The following is a 13,706-nucleotide window of genomic DNA, read 5'->3' on the forward strand; positions in this document are numbered from 1 at the left end:
AAAAAAAGCATTAGCAACAATATAGAATCTCTGAGGGCAGAAATGTGGTCTAATAGGCCAAACTTTAAAATGCTATGAATAGAATACAGTCTAAACTGGATACTCCAACAACCAGGGTAAATGAGGCAGAACAAATTGGTATTCTAGAAGCTAAGCTGATAGAAAGGAAGGAAGCTGAGGAGGATAGCGATAAACAGCTAGAAGCCCATGAGAACAGACTTAGAGAGATCAATGATGCCATGAAATGCTCCAATGTCAGAATTCTTGGGATCACTGAGGGGGTGGAGAGAAAGAGAGGACTAGAAGATATATTTGATCAAATCATAGCTGATAACTTACTTAACTTGGGGTAGGAAACAAGTGATTGTGTCCAAAAGGCAGAGAGGACCCCTCTCAAGATCAGTAAAATAATTAAAATCGATAAAAATAAAGCAACACTGACATATAATAATGAAACTTTCACATCTTAGAGCCATGTAATCTGTCCTGAGAGCAGCTTTGGAAATATATTTCTTACATATGGAGGGAGGGTCATCAGAATAACATCAGACATGTCTACAGAAACCTGGAAAGCCAGTAAGGGCTGACAAGACATATTCAGGGTACTAAATGAGAAGAACATGCAGCCAAAAATACTGTATTCAGCAAGGCTGTCATCCAGAATGGATGGAGAGATAAAGAGTTTCCAGAATGGGTGGAAACTGAAAGAATATATGGCCACCAAGCCAGTCCTGCAAGAAATATCAAGGGAGATTTTATAAAAGAAGAAAGATCCCAAAGGTAATATGGACCAGAAATTTAGAGAGATAATCTATAAAAATAGGGATTTTACAGGCAATATGATGGCACTAAATTCTTATCTGTCGATAGTTACCCTCAACATGAATGGCCTAAATGCCCCCATGAAATGACACAGGATTGCAAATTGGGTAAAAAAACAGGACCCATCCCTACATAGTCTACAAGAGACTTATTTTGAACCTAAAGACACTTCCAGATTGAAAGTAGGGGGATGGAGAACCATTTATCAGGCCAATGGACCTCAAAAGAAAGCTGGTGTAGTAATTCTCATATCAGACAATTAGATTTTAAACCAAAGACTGTAGTAAGAGATGTGGAGGGACACTATATCATACTGAAAGGGTCTTTCCAACAAGAAGATCTAAAAATTATAAATATCTATTCCCCAACATGGGAGTAGCCAACTAGTCAACTGTTAACCAAAAAAAGAATCACGTTGATAGTAATACATTAATAGTAGGAGACCTAAACACTCCACTCACAAAAACAGATACATCATCTAAGCAGATCAACAAAGAAACAAGAGCTTTGATTGACACATTGGACCAGAAGGACTTCATAGATATATACAAAAATTCCACCCTAAAATAAAAGAATATTCATTCTTCTCCAGTGCACATGGAATTTTCTCCAGAATAGACCACATACTGGGTCACAAATCAGGTCTCAACTGATACCAAAAGATTGTGATTATTCCCTGCATATTATCAGACCACAATGTTTTGAAACTTGAACTCAATCACAAGAAAAAATTTGGAAGAAATTCAAATATTTGGAAGTTAAAGAGCATCATGCTAAAGAATGAATGGGTCAACCAAGGAATCAAAGAAGAACTTAAACAATTCATGGAAACTAATGAGAATGAAAACACATCAGTCCAAAACCTATGGGATACTGCAAAGGTGGACCTAAGTGGAAATACATAGCCATCCAGCCCTCTCTCAATAAAGTAGAAAAATCCCAAAGGCACAAGCTAACCCCACACCTAAAAGAGAAAGAACAGCAAACAAAACCTAAGACAAGCAGGAGAAGAGAAATAATAAAGATTAGAGCAGAGTTCAATGAAATAGAAACCAGAAAAAAACAGTAAGACAGATCAATGAAACTAGAAGCTAGTTCCACGAAAGAATAAGATCAATAAACCACCGGCCAAACTTATCCAGGAAAAAAGAAAAAAAAAAGGACCCAAATTAATAAAATCATGAATGAAAGGGGAGACATCATGACTAACAGCAAGGAATTGAAACAATTATTAGAAATTATTACCAGCAACTATATGTGAACAAATTAAGCAATCTGGAAGAAATGGATGCCTTCCTGGAAATATACAAACTAACAAAACTGAAACTGGGTTCGAAGAATAACATTGTTAAATGTCTATGCTGCCAAGAACAATCTACACGTACAGTGAAATCCCTATCAAAATGTCACTGGCATTTTTTGCAGAGCTAGAATAAACAATCCTGAAATTTATATGGAACCAGAAAAGACCCCAAATTTACCAGGGATTGTTGAAAAAGAAAACCAAAGCTACAGGCATTACAGTGCTTGACTCCAAGCTATATTACAAAGCTGTGATCATCAAGAAAGCATGATATCAGCACACAAACAAACACATAGATCAGTGGAACATAATAGAGACCCCAGAAATGGACCCTCATCACTATGGTCAACTAATCTTTGACAAAGCAGGAAAGAATACCCAATGGAAAAAAAGACAGGCTCTTCAATAAATGGTGCTGGGAAAATTGAACAGCCACATGCAGAAGAATGAGTTTGGACCATTCACTTACACCATACACAAAGGTAAACTCTAAATGGTTGAAAGACCTCAATATGAGAAAGGAATCTATCGAAGTCCTAAAGGAGAACATAAGAAGTAACCTCTTCAACATTGGTCACAGTGATCTCTTTCAAGACACATGTATAAAGGCAAGGGAAACAAAAGCAAAAATGAACTATTAGGACTTCATCAAGATAAAAAGCTTTTGCACATCAAAAGAAATAGTCAACAAAACAAAGAGGCAATCCACAGAATGGGAAAAATAATTGCAAATGATATTATGGATAAAAGACTGGTATCCAGATCTATAAAGAACTTCTCAAACTCAACACCCAAAAAATAAATAATCCAGTCAATAAATGGATAAATGGGCAGAAGAGTTGAACAGACATATCTCCAAAAAGAAGACATACAAATGGCTAACAAACAAATGAAAAAATGTTCAACATCACTAGCCATCAGGGAAATACAAATCAAAACCACAATGAGATATTACCTTACTCCCATTAGAATGGCAAAAATTAAAAAGACAGGAAACAAGTGTGGGTGAGGATGTAGAGAAAGGGTAACTCTCTTACACTGTTGGTAGAATGCAAGCTGGTACAGCCACTCTGGAAAACAGTATGGAGGTTTTTTCAGGTTATTAATAATAGAATTACCTTAGGATGCAGTAATTACACTGCTAGGTATTTACCCAAAAGATAAAGATGTAGTGAAAAGAATGGGTACATACATCCAAATATTCATAGCAGCAATGTCCACAATACCCAAATTGTGGGAGGAAACAAGATGCCCTTCAACAGATGAATGGATAAAGAAGATGTGGTTCATATATACAATGGAGTATTACTCAGCCATCAGAAAGGATGAATACCCAGCATTAACATCAACATGGACAGAACTGGAGGAAATTATGCTAAGTGAAATAAGTCAAGCAGAGAAAGACAGTTATCAGATGGTTTCACTCATATGTGGAAACTAAGTAAAAGCACAGGAGAAGGGAGGGAAAACTGAATTGGAAGAAATCAGAGAGGGAGACAAACTATGAAAGACTCGACTCCAGGAAACTAACTGAGAGTTAAAGAAGGGAGGACATGGGGGATGGGGTAGCTGGGTGATGGGTATTAAGGAGGGCACATGTTGTGATGAGCACTGTGTGTTATATGCAACTAATGAATCGTTGTTCATTAAAAACTAATGATGTACTATCATTGCACATAATAATAATAATTTTAAAATAAAATTAATTAATTAAGGGAAAGACTATTTAAATCAATAAATACAAAAAGGTTTTAAATTTTCTCACTTTTCAACCAGCTACAATAAACATGAATTATTTTATTAGAAAATATAACTGTTACAAAAATTAAAAATAAATAAGTTGCTGCTACAAAACTGCAACATAGCATATAGTTTACTAGTTCTGTTATAGTCAGAAAGATAGGAGTGTGTGATAATGATGATATGGGTGAAGGTAAACAGAACAAAGATGGGTAAAAAGGTATGAGGGAAAGGAGATTTAGAGAGAGTAAGAATAGAAAAACAGAAAAAGTGCTTTATTACATGAGTTAGTTATATGAGGTCACCAACAGGAACATATCCTCTAAGGTTCTATAATGAGAACCACCTCATTTGGATGATTTCATTGTCCTGGTGTCTTCAAGCCAGGGGAAAGGAGATGCTTCTCTTGTAAAACACACCATCAGCAAGATTTCGCTGTCCCACCCTGGACCAGAGGAGTCGTGGAGTGATGGTCTTCACCTTGGTTGGGGGAGTGCTCATTCTCACTTCTCCACACCTGGATGACAGGGAGCCAAAATGCTTGCATCTGGTAGCCGGCATCTATCACTACCAAAAGGGCTCAAAGACAATGGTCAACTCCGGCTTTTCTTCTTGAAGTGTTTCTAATGCACATTTTGTATCATAATTGAAATACATTTCACATAACCTGTAAGAACAAATTCACAGCCTTGTGTTATATTCTTCAGAGAGCACTCTCAGAGTTTTGCCTTAAAAACTCATCTCCTTACTTTCCTTAACCTAACATACTTCTAAGCTCTCCAATGCTACACTTCATGCCTATTGTTTTTATGTTATATTTTTAACCTTCAAGTTTGGAAATATTTAAGCATGTTAATTTAGAGAGAATGAGTTAATCCCTATGCCTATTACCCAAATTTGACAATTAATAACCCATTGCCAGGGACGCCTGGGGAGTTCAGTCAGTTAAGCATCTGCCTTCAGCTCAGGTTATGATCCCAAGGTCCTGGAATTGACTACCATGTCATCAGGCTCCCTGCTCAGTGAGGGGTCTGCTTCTCATTCTCCCTCTACCCTCCTCCCCTGCTCATGCTCTTGCTCTCTCTCAATCTTTGTCTCTCAAATAAGTAAATAAAATCTTTTTAAAAAATACATTAAAAAAATAACTCATGGTCACCTGTACCCCTGGGGATAAAAATATATGTTTATAAAAAATAAAAATTAAATAAAAAATAATAATAATAATAAATAACTCATGGTCAATCTTGTTTCATCTATCACCCACCCAATGGATTATTACAAACAGCATTGCTTGCATCTATAAATGTTGCACTATGTGACACTAAATGAAGGTTTTTAGAAACACAACCACCAATGCCAATATCACACTTAAAAAGTTAACACTGATCCCTTAATATCAATATATGTCCAGTCAGCATTTAAATTTCCTCGATTAGCTAATACATTTTTTATATTAGGTTCATTTAATCAGGAGCCAAGTAAAGCTCCCACATTGCAACTGTTTTGTATGCCTCTCAAGTCTTCTTTGATATATAATTTCTTCCCTCTTGTCTCTTTTTTTCTTGTTTCCCTTGCAACTTAGCTAAGAAATCACACCATTTGTCCTGCACCATTTTTACCAATCTTTATTTGGTTGTGTTATGGATTGAATGTTTGTGATTCTTCAAAATTCCTATACAGAAGCCCTAATCCCTCATATGATGGTATTTGAAATGGGACATTTAAGATATAGTTAAGGTTAGATGAGGTCATGGGAGTGGGTCATCACAATGAGATCATTCCCCTGAGGTAAGAGATGTGAGGGCACACAGTGTCTCTGTCTCTGTCTCTGTCTCTCTCTTCCACATAAGTACATGGGTAAAAGACAGCCATCTGCAAGCCTGGAAGAAAACTCTCACCAGAACCTGAATTGGTTGGCACTGTGATCTTAGACTTCCCATATTCAAAACTGTGAGCAATAAATATCTGTTGTTTAAGGCACCCTGAGCTAATGAGACAGGTTGATTGTATCCAGAGGTTCCTTAGTCAGTTTGAAGCCTATCCCTCATCTGCAGAGTGTCCCTCAGGGCTAGGTCAGTGACTTCAGATACAGCATTTTCTCAGCTTCATCCTGGCCTACCCTTCCCTTTTTCGTTCTATTTCTCTTCACTCTTAGAATGTTGGCTTTTCCTGCAGTACCTGTGTTCCACTATCTCTACATAAGGATGCACACTTCTGTTTATTTGAGCCTGCATTCCAACTGGTTCTCAGCCTTGAGGTCATGAACTAGAACAGAATCCCAGGACTAATAGAATTTATATTATTTGAGTAAGATATAGATAACAAATAAGCAAGAAAGTGATGTAGCAGGTATGTATGATGGTGATCACACTGTGGAGGAAAATAAGCAGAAAAGGGGGGAATATGCTGGACTGTTATTTTCAGTAGGATGGTCAGAGACAGACACAGAAGAAGACCTTGAAGCAGAGAATTTAAGGATACATGGGAACAAGACACATGGATATCAAAGGGGAGAGAGGTTCAGGCAGAGGGAACAGGAAATGCCAAGTTATGGAGGTGACCATATTTTTGGAAAACTGCAAAATCAGTGTGTGTGGAGCAGAAGGAACATGGATTAGGAGACAATGAATTTGCAGAAAGAGCAGAGGGGGATCAAAGGAGGCCTTAGGCATTTCCATGGATTTGTGGATGTTACTTTCAATGTGATAGGGAGTCACTAGAGCACATGGGTAGGAATGATATAATCACTTGCTCCTGTTTTAGCTGCACCCTCCATCTGCCATGGTCAGGATACTAATAGATGCAGAGTAGCCTGGAAGGTGCCATTGGAACAATTCAGACAAGGGGGACAGTGGCTTGAACTAGGGTAGGAGTCATGAAGCTGGCATGATATGGAAGCAGAACAAACAGGACATGCCAATGAGCTAATGTGCATATAAGAAAGTTGACCTAGAGTGATGGGGTTTTTTGTTGTTTTTGTGGCATTGTTTTGTTTGTGTTTGGCTTGAGCAATTCTCACTGAGTAACCATTGACTTGAGATAAGGAAGAGGCAGAAGAGGGGCCAATATAGGTTTGGATTTGGACATGTAAAGTTTAGCACATTTATTAGACATAAAATGGAAAGGTCAGACTAACATTTTGACATAGAATTCATGCAGGTATAAATTGGCTGGCACAGCATATATATGGTAAAGCCAGAACACTGGATGATATAAACATGGGATAAAGTATAAAGAAAAAAAAAATAGCTCAATGATTGAGTCCTGGTGTTTCAGCATGTGCAGGTCAGGATGATAAAGAGAATCCACAAAAGGAGACTGAGCAGAAATAGCAAATGAAGGAGAAAAAAATCCAGTGTGGAGAAGGTGTGGCCCCTAAAGCCAAGTGAGGGAAAGTTCTTCTGGCAAGAACGTGATTATCAGGGTTGACAAAGGTACAGGACTCACTAGGAAGCTCTTACTGGAGAGGTAATGAATACCAGTGGTATCACCAGTAATGAAACACAACACAATGTACATAAACTGGCTTATGGAATTTCTATCTTGACATTTCTGGAACTTTCTTTTCTCATTTTCAAATTCTAAGAATACCCCCACTGTGCAAAGACCTTTGCAATTAAGAGGAACCATGGACTGCTCTAGGTCTACGAAGTACCTTTGGTCCCTTTCAGGGTTATATAATTTTATTTGGCCACTTTCACTGGGACTTGGATTTCTTTCAGGAATATAAATGGAAACTCTTTTGACACCCAACTGAACCTTAATTATTCTAACTGTCTGGATGAAGTTAAATATGTGGTTTGTGAATCATAAAAAAGTCTGCAACAATAGACACAGACCCAACCTCACTCTTTGAATACAAATGAAGACATCCTGGGTTTTGATAACTCATCAACTTGTCCTTAGTACTCTGAACACTGCCATATAAATATGTTCAAAGCATACTTACTTCAGGCTTTTTAGGAGGCAGCCCTGCTGTTTTAACACTTCACAGAGCAGCATGACCCCTAGATCACCCAGGTCATTACTGCCCAGGCTCAATTCCCGCAGGCTCCTATTGGAGGTCAGAAGTGTGGAAAGATCCCAGCAACAGTGTGAGGTGAGGCTACAGCCATCTAATCTGCAAGAAAGATGGTGATTTAAGGAAAATGTCCCCTTAACTATCCTCCTAGACCCCCCAGATCTCAGCCTGCAATGTTTCAAATGCACAAAAAGCACAGGATTAATGAATTTGGAACAATTTTATGTGTCTGTGGTTATCCTTCTCCCTTTTTCAGATGAAGGCATTTTTTCCAGTCTCCTGGATTGTGCAGATCCAATCAGTAATCGTTTTTGAACTGATTTTTCCAAAATTCTATGGCTCTCTCCAAATTTCCCTTAAACACAAGTGCCATATTGCCCCATTCTTTTGTGATGAAATCCAGTTTTTACCTTTATACCACCAAGAAATAGAACTCCTCCCAGTCCCATGATCCTGCAATAAGCCAAATCTTAGGAGATCACCATCACTTCTCAGATAAAAATCATCCCACCATCATTCCCCCCACCTTAGCCATTATGCATCCCCATCACTATAATTAGCTAAGGGACTTACTCCAATATCTGAAGCTTACAGTTGGGGTGCAAGAGGCCCTCACAGAGTAGCTTAACTCCCGTGTCTCCAAGAGAATTGCCCCGTAGGTAAAGGTGTGTGAGCTTCTGGTTAGTGCTGAGCACTGATGACAAAGCTGGACAACAACCTGATGTAAGGCCAGAATTCATCAACCTGGAGAAGGAACAAGGAAATGAGGCCTCAATGTTCAGCCTTTCTTGAACACTGCAAAGCTATCTTAGCACAGGAATCTCATCTCATCTAAAAAGTGCATCCTTAGGGCACTTGGGTGGCTCAGTTGGTGAAGCATCTGCCTTTGGCTCAGATTGTTGTCCCAGTGTCCTGTGATCAAGCCCCATGTCAGGCTCAGTAGAGAGTCTGCTTCTCCCTCTCTCTGCCCCCCACTCCAAACTGGTTCTCTCTCTCTCTCTCTCTCTTTCTCTCTCTCTCTCTCCCTCTTTCTCTCAAATAAATTAAATCTTAAAAAAAATTTTTTTTTAAAAAGCTGCATCCTTCTCCTTCAAGGTCAGGACCCAGCCTCTTGGATATAGTCTGAGGAAAGCATGACTCTCTGTCTCTGAACCCATAAGAGAGACAAATAATAGTCACAGTGGCTGCTCTCCTGGGATTGGTGGAACAGACAGAAAAAGCAAACGGATTCAGATTTCTTACATATTCTTCTTCCATCTTATACATTCTTCTCCCTTCTTACACATATTACCTCTGCCATGCATGCTCTTTACCACCACACCTACCAGAAATACATCCCAAATTATCCTTCACTGATAATTCCAACAACATTGCAAAGAGTTGCCTTATTGGATTCTCACATTAACTGAGTAAGGCAGCAGTGCAGCTGTAACTATTATGTGTCTTTTGCAGACTAGAAATCAGGTTTACCGAATCCTATGTTTCTCTTAAGTTGAAAGAGCAAGTGTTTAGTGGGAAGAGACATGAATTTAAGCCTTATAGGGCCATCCCTCTTCTGTGGCCCTTCTATCCATATCACCCTTCCTTCTGCACTGGTAGGGGACTCTCAGAGTTTAGAGCTCTAGATTTTTATTACACTCAGTGGGACTAAGAAATTTGGTGTGCTGCATTTGGGTCAAATTGAATATATTCTCTCACCCAACAGAACATGAGGGTTTTAGGAGAGAGCTGCATCCCTCTAGCACAGAAGCTCAGAGGTGGGTATACAGTACACAGAAAGCCACTTATGCTAGGCCTTCAACAAAACCTTGACTTAACAACATCTCATGCAGTCACATTCCTTCCTGAAGGAATTCTTAACAATAACATGTTCATAAGTTCCAAGATGTTTTAGAATCAGGAAAAATAGAAACATAGAAAGTAGCACCAGCAGGTAGTCAAAAGAAAACAGAAGTATTTATCTACTTACTGGCTTCCATCTTGGCAGTCAGGGATGAATCGTAATTTAAAAAAAAAAAAAAACCTGAATATGCAAGACAAAGAGGGGAATAAATCCCAAGATGGATGAATTAAAAAAAAAACAACAACAAATAAACAAACAAACAAACAAACAAAAAACAGGACAAGGCTTCTAGTAAGAACTTTATTTCCAGCTGAGAATAATTTCATCAGATGGTCCTTAATTAATGTGCAAGATTATTAGCTATTACAAGCCAAATGTTTGTGTCATATTGAAATCATATGTTGAAATCTTAACCTTCATTGTGATGGTAAGAGTGCAGACTTTAAGAAGTAATTACATCATCAGGGTGGAGTCTTCATGATGGAATTAGTGCCCTGATAAAACAGACCCCAAAGAGTTCCCTTGCCACTATTGTCATGTGAAGACACAACAATAAGGTGGCTATTTGAAAGCCAGGAAGGAAATGATCTACAGGCACCTTGATATTGGGCCTCCAGCCTCCAGAACTGTGAGTCATGTTTGTTGTTTGAGTCACCCAGACCATGGTGTTTTTGTTACAGCAGCCTGAACAGACAAGATGAAGACAAAGAACAGCAAAGATGAAGACCATTCCAGAAAACTGAAGATACCCATCCAAAAGGAAAGGAAAAATTATTTTGTAAGCTACAAAATGACAAGCTTTGCCATCATTTCCAGAAAATGACTAGAAGGAATTATGAACAGGTGTTTGACTAGCAGTGCACGAAATGGTAGCACAAGGTGGTTTTGTTAAATATAAATCACATCTCAATTATCAAAATGTTAATTACTATTGAGACTGAGTGGTGGGTGCATGGAGTGCATAATGAAATGTTTAGGCAATCAAATGAGTTCTACCCAGCAATCCAGTTGATTAGAGGGATGTAACCAACATCACACATCTTGGTCTCAATCAATCCATTTGACTCAGTTCTACATTCACTGAGTAAAGATATCTTGCCATATACTATATTGTTAAATGATTGTGGTTTTTTTTTAATCACTAATATATGCTTATGTTATAAAAATGTGTCAGAAAGAAAATTAAGGAATAAAAATGCAACAAGTCTGTTTCATTTCTACACAATAATAATATTTGGCTGAAATAATGACTTAAAATGGGATTGTCTCATAGAATTACAACAAAACCAAGATTTAGGTATCATTTTTGTTCTTATTTTTAAATGGAAAAGCTGTGAAATTACTTGAAAGATAAGGAGGAATTTCCTAGATAGACTATGATGATGGGTGAATAATTTGCATACTAGGCAAAAAGAAAGTGGTAAGCAAAGGAAGGAAGGGTAAAATAGGTCACATTCTTAGAACTAAAAGCTTACTAAATATGACTCAGAATGGAGTGAAGGATGTGGCAGAAGCAATTATCTAAAGCTGATCAGGGACAATTTTGTATACTATGCTAAGACACAGCAACTACACTTTGACTTCAAAGAACTTATGAAGTTTGTTTGTTTTCTTTGTTTGTTTTTGTTTGTTTTTGTTTAATTTATATGACATAGGCAGCTAAAGAAATACAAGCAGGGGGAGTGGGAGAGGAAGAAGCAGGCTCCATGCTGAGCCCGGAGCCCAATGCAAGGCTCAGTCCCAGGACCCTGGGATCATGACCTGAGCCAAAGGCAGACACTTAACAACTGAGTCACCCAGGTGTCCCCTTTTGAAATTTTTTTGAGAAAAAGTGTGATATTATCAAGTCTTCATTTTAGAAAACTCCTCTGGTGTTTTGAAAAAGAAAGAAGCAGGTAAAGGGAGCTGAAAGGAAAGATAATCTAGGTTTTTCCTCTGTTTACTGGCTAATCAGCCTTCTGGAAAATCCCAGTATTCAACAAGGCAGTAAAGAAAGGGCAAGAAGGGGACAAAGGATGACGGTGGAGAGTAAGTTATAAGAATTAAAGAATTTTGCAATTGCTCACTATGAGGCACTTATGTAATATGGGAGGGGGGAGTGCAAAATGCAACCAAAAATAAAGGCCTAAAATTCAGGACATGTGGCCATACCTAACAAAATATAAAATGCCGTAAAGGATGACTTCATTAATTATGTTTATAGGTTTCCATCTCAAAAGAAATATCCACACATAAATAAATTTATATATATAAATATATTTTTTCATAGTTACTTATAATAATAAAAAAGGAAAAGGTCATCCAAAAGTTTATCATTTGGTAAGAACCTAAATAAATTACTGTAATGTATACTATGTAATATTATGCCTAAATCTGTAGATCTGTATATGTCAGCATGGTAATAAATTCCTGATAAATTTAAGAAGATATAATAAAAAAGACTCCACAAAAATATTGCTAGGCTTGATACACAAATTTAGTAAAGTCACTGTACACAAAATCAGTGTACACAAGTCTGTTGCATTTCTATATACCAATAACGAAGTAGCAGAAAAAGAAAAAGGAATTGATCCCATTTATAATTGCACCAAAAACAATGAGATACCTAGGAATAATCCTAATCGAAGAGGTAAAAGATCTGAAAACTATAGAATACTTACAAAAGAAATTGAAGAGGACACAAAGAAATGGGGGAAAAAATCCATCTAGTAGACTGGAAGAATAAACACTGCTAAAATGTCTATACAACCCAAAGCAATCTACATATTTAAAGCAACCCCCTATCAAAATAACACCAGCATTCTTCAGAGAGCTAGAACAAACAGTTCTAAAATTTGCATGGAACCAGAAAAGAGGCCGAATAGCCAAAGCAATCCTGAAAAGAAAACTTGAAAGCATCACAATTCTAGACCTCAAGATATATTACAAAGTTGTAGTCAACAAGACAGTAAGATACTCACACAAAAACAGACGCATAGATTCATGGAACAGAATGGAGAACCCAGAAATTGACCCTCATCTTTATGGTCAACTAATCTTCAACAAAACAGGAAAGAGCATGCAATGGAGAAAGATGGTCTCTTCAACAGTGCTGGGAAAATTGGATGGCCACACATAGATGAATGAAACTGGACCATTCTCTTACACGATACACAAAGATAAACTCAAAATAGATGAAAGACCTCAATGTGAGAAAAGAAACCACCAAAATCCTAGAAAGGAAAAAATGAAGCAATTTATTTGACCTCAGCTGCAGGAACTTCTTGCTAGACATGTCTCCAGAGGTGAGGGAAACAAAGACAAAAATTAACCATTGGCACTTCATCTAGTTAAAAACCTTCTGAAGAGTGAGGAAACAGTCAAAAAAACCTAAAAGTCAATGTTCAGAATGGGAGAAGATTTGAAAATGACATCTGATAAAGAGTTGGTATCCAAAATCTATAAAGAACATATCAAACTCAATACCCAAATACAAATAACCCAGTTAAAAAATGGGCAGAAGACATGAATAGACATTTTTCCAAAGAAGACATCCAGATCACCAATAGACTCATGATATAGATGTTCAGTATTTCCCACCTTCAGGGAACTACAAATCAAAACCATGATGAGAGCACCCCACACCTGTCAGAATGGCTAAAAAGCACAGGAATCAACAGATGTTGGCAAGGATGTGGAGAAAGGTAAGCCCTCTTATGCTGTTGATAGGAATGTAAACTGGTGTAGCCACTCTGGAAAGTAGTATGGAGATTCCTCAAAAAGTTAAAAATAAAACTACCTTACAACCCCACAATTGTACTTCTAGGCATTTACCCAAAAGATATAAAAATACAAATTTGGGGAGGAGTCAAGATGGCGGAGAAGTAGCAAGCTGAGACTGCTTCAGCTAGCCGGAGATCAGCTAGATAGCTTATCTAAAGATTGCAAACACCTGAAAATCCATCGGCAGATCGAAGAGAAGAAGAACAGCAATTCTG

General features: G+C 37.7%; 1 protein-coding gene across 3 annotated transcripts in view; it reads right to left on the minus strand.

The window, feature by feature from the left end:
- Positions 1–3,902: 3,902 nt before the first annotated feature.
- The window catches only part of NLRP3 (NLR family pyrin domain containing 3), a 48,405-nt gene continuing 38,601 nt past the window's right edge, over positions 3,903–13,706 (minus strand). For 2 of the 3 annotated variants that reach the window (XM_059416734.1, XM_059416733.1), the window contains exons 9-11: positions 8,460–8,630; positions 7,815–7,985; positions 3,903–4,532 (exon numbers count right to left, since the gene is read on the minus strand). In XM_059416734.1, the coding sequence (XP_059272717.1) occupies positions 4,433–4,532; positions 7,815–7,985; positions 8,460–8,630 (442 nt within the window). In that variant the 3' untranslated portion in view covers positions 3,903–4,432. The remainder of the gene's footprint in view (positions 4,533–7,814; positions 7,986–8,459; positions 8,631–13,706) is intronic. The other variant, XM_059416732.1, reaches the window with a different exon arrangement.

Source organism: Mustela nigripes, chromosome 12 (genome assembly GCF_022355385.1).
Source record: "Mustela nigripes isolate SB6536 chromosome 12, MUSNIG.SB6536, whole genome shotgun sequence".
NCBI lineage: Eukaryota > Metazoa > Chordata > Mammalia > Carnivora > Mustelidae > Mustela > Mustela nigripes.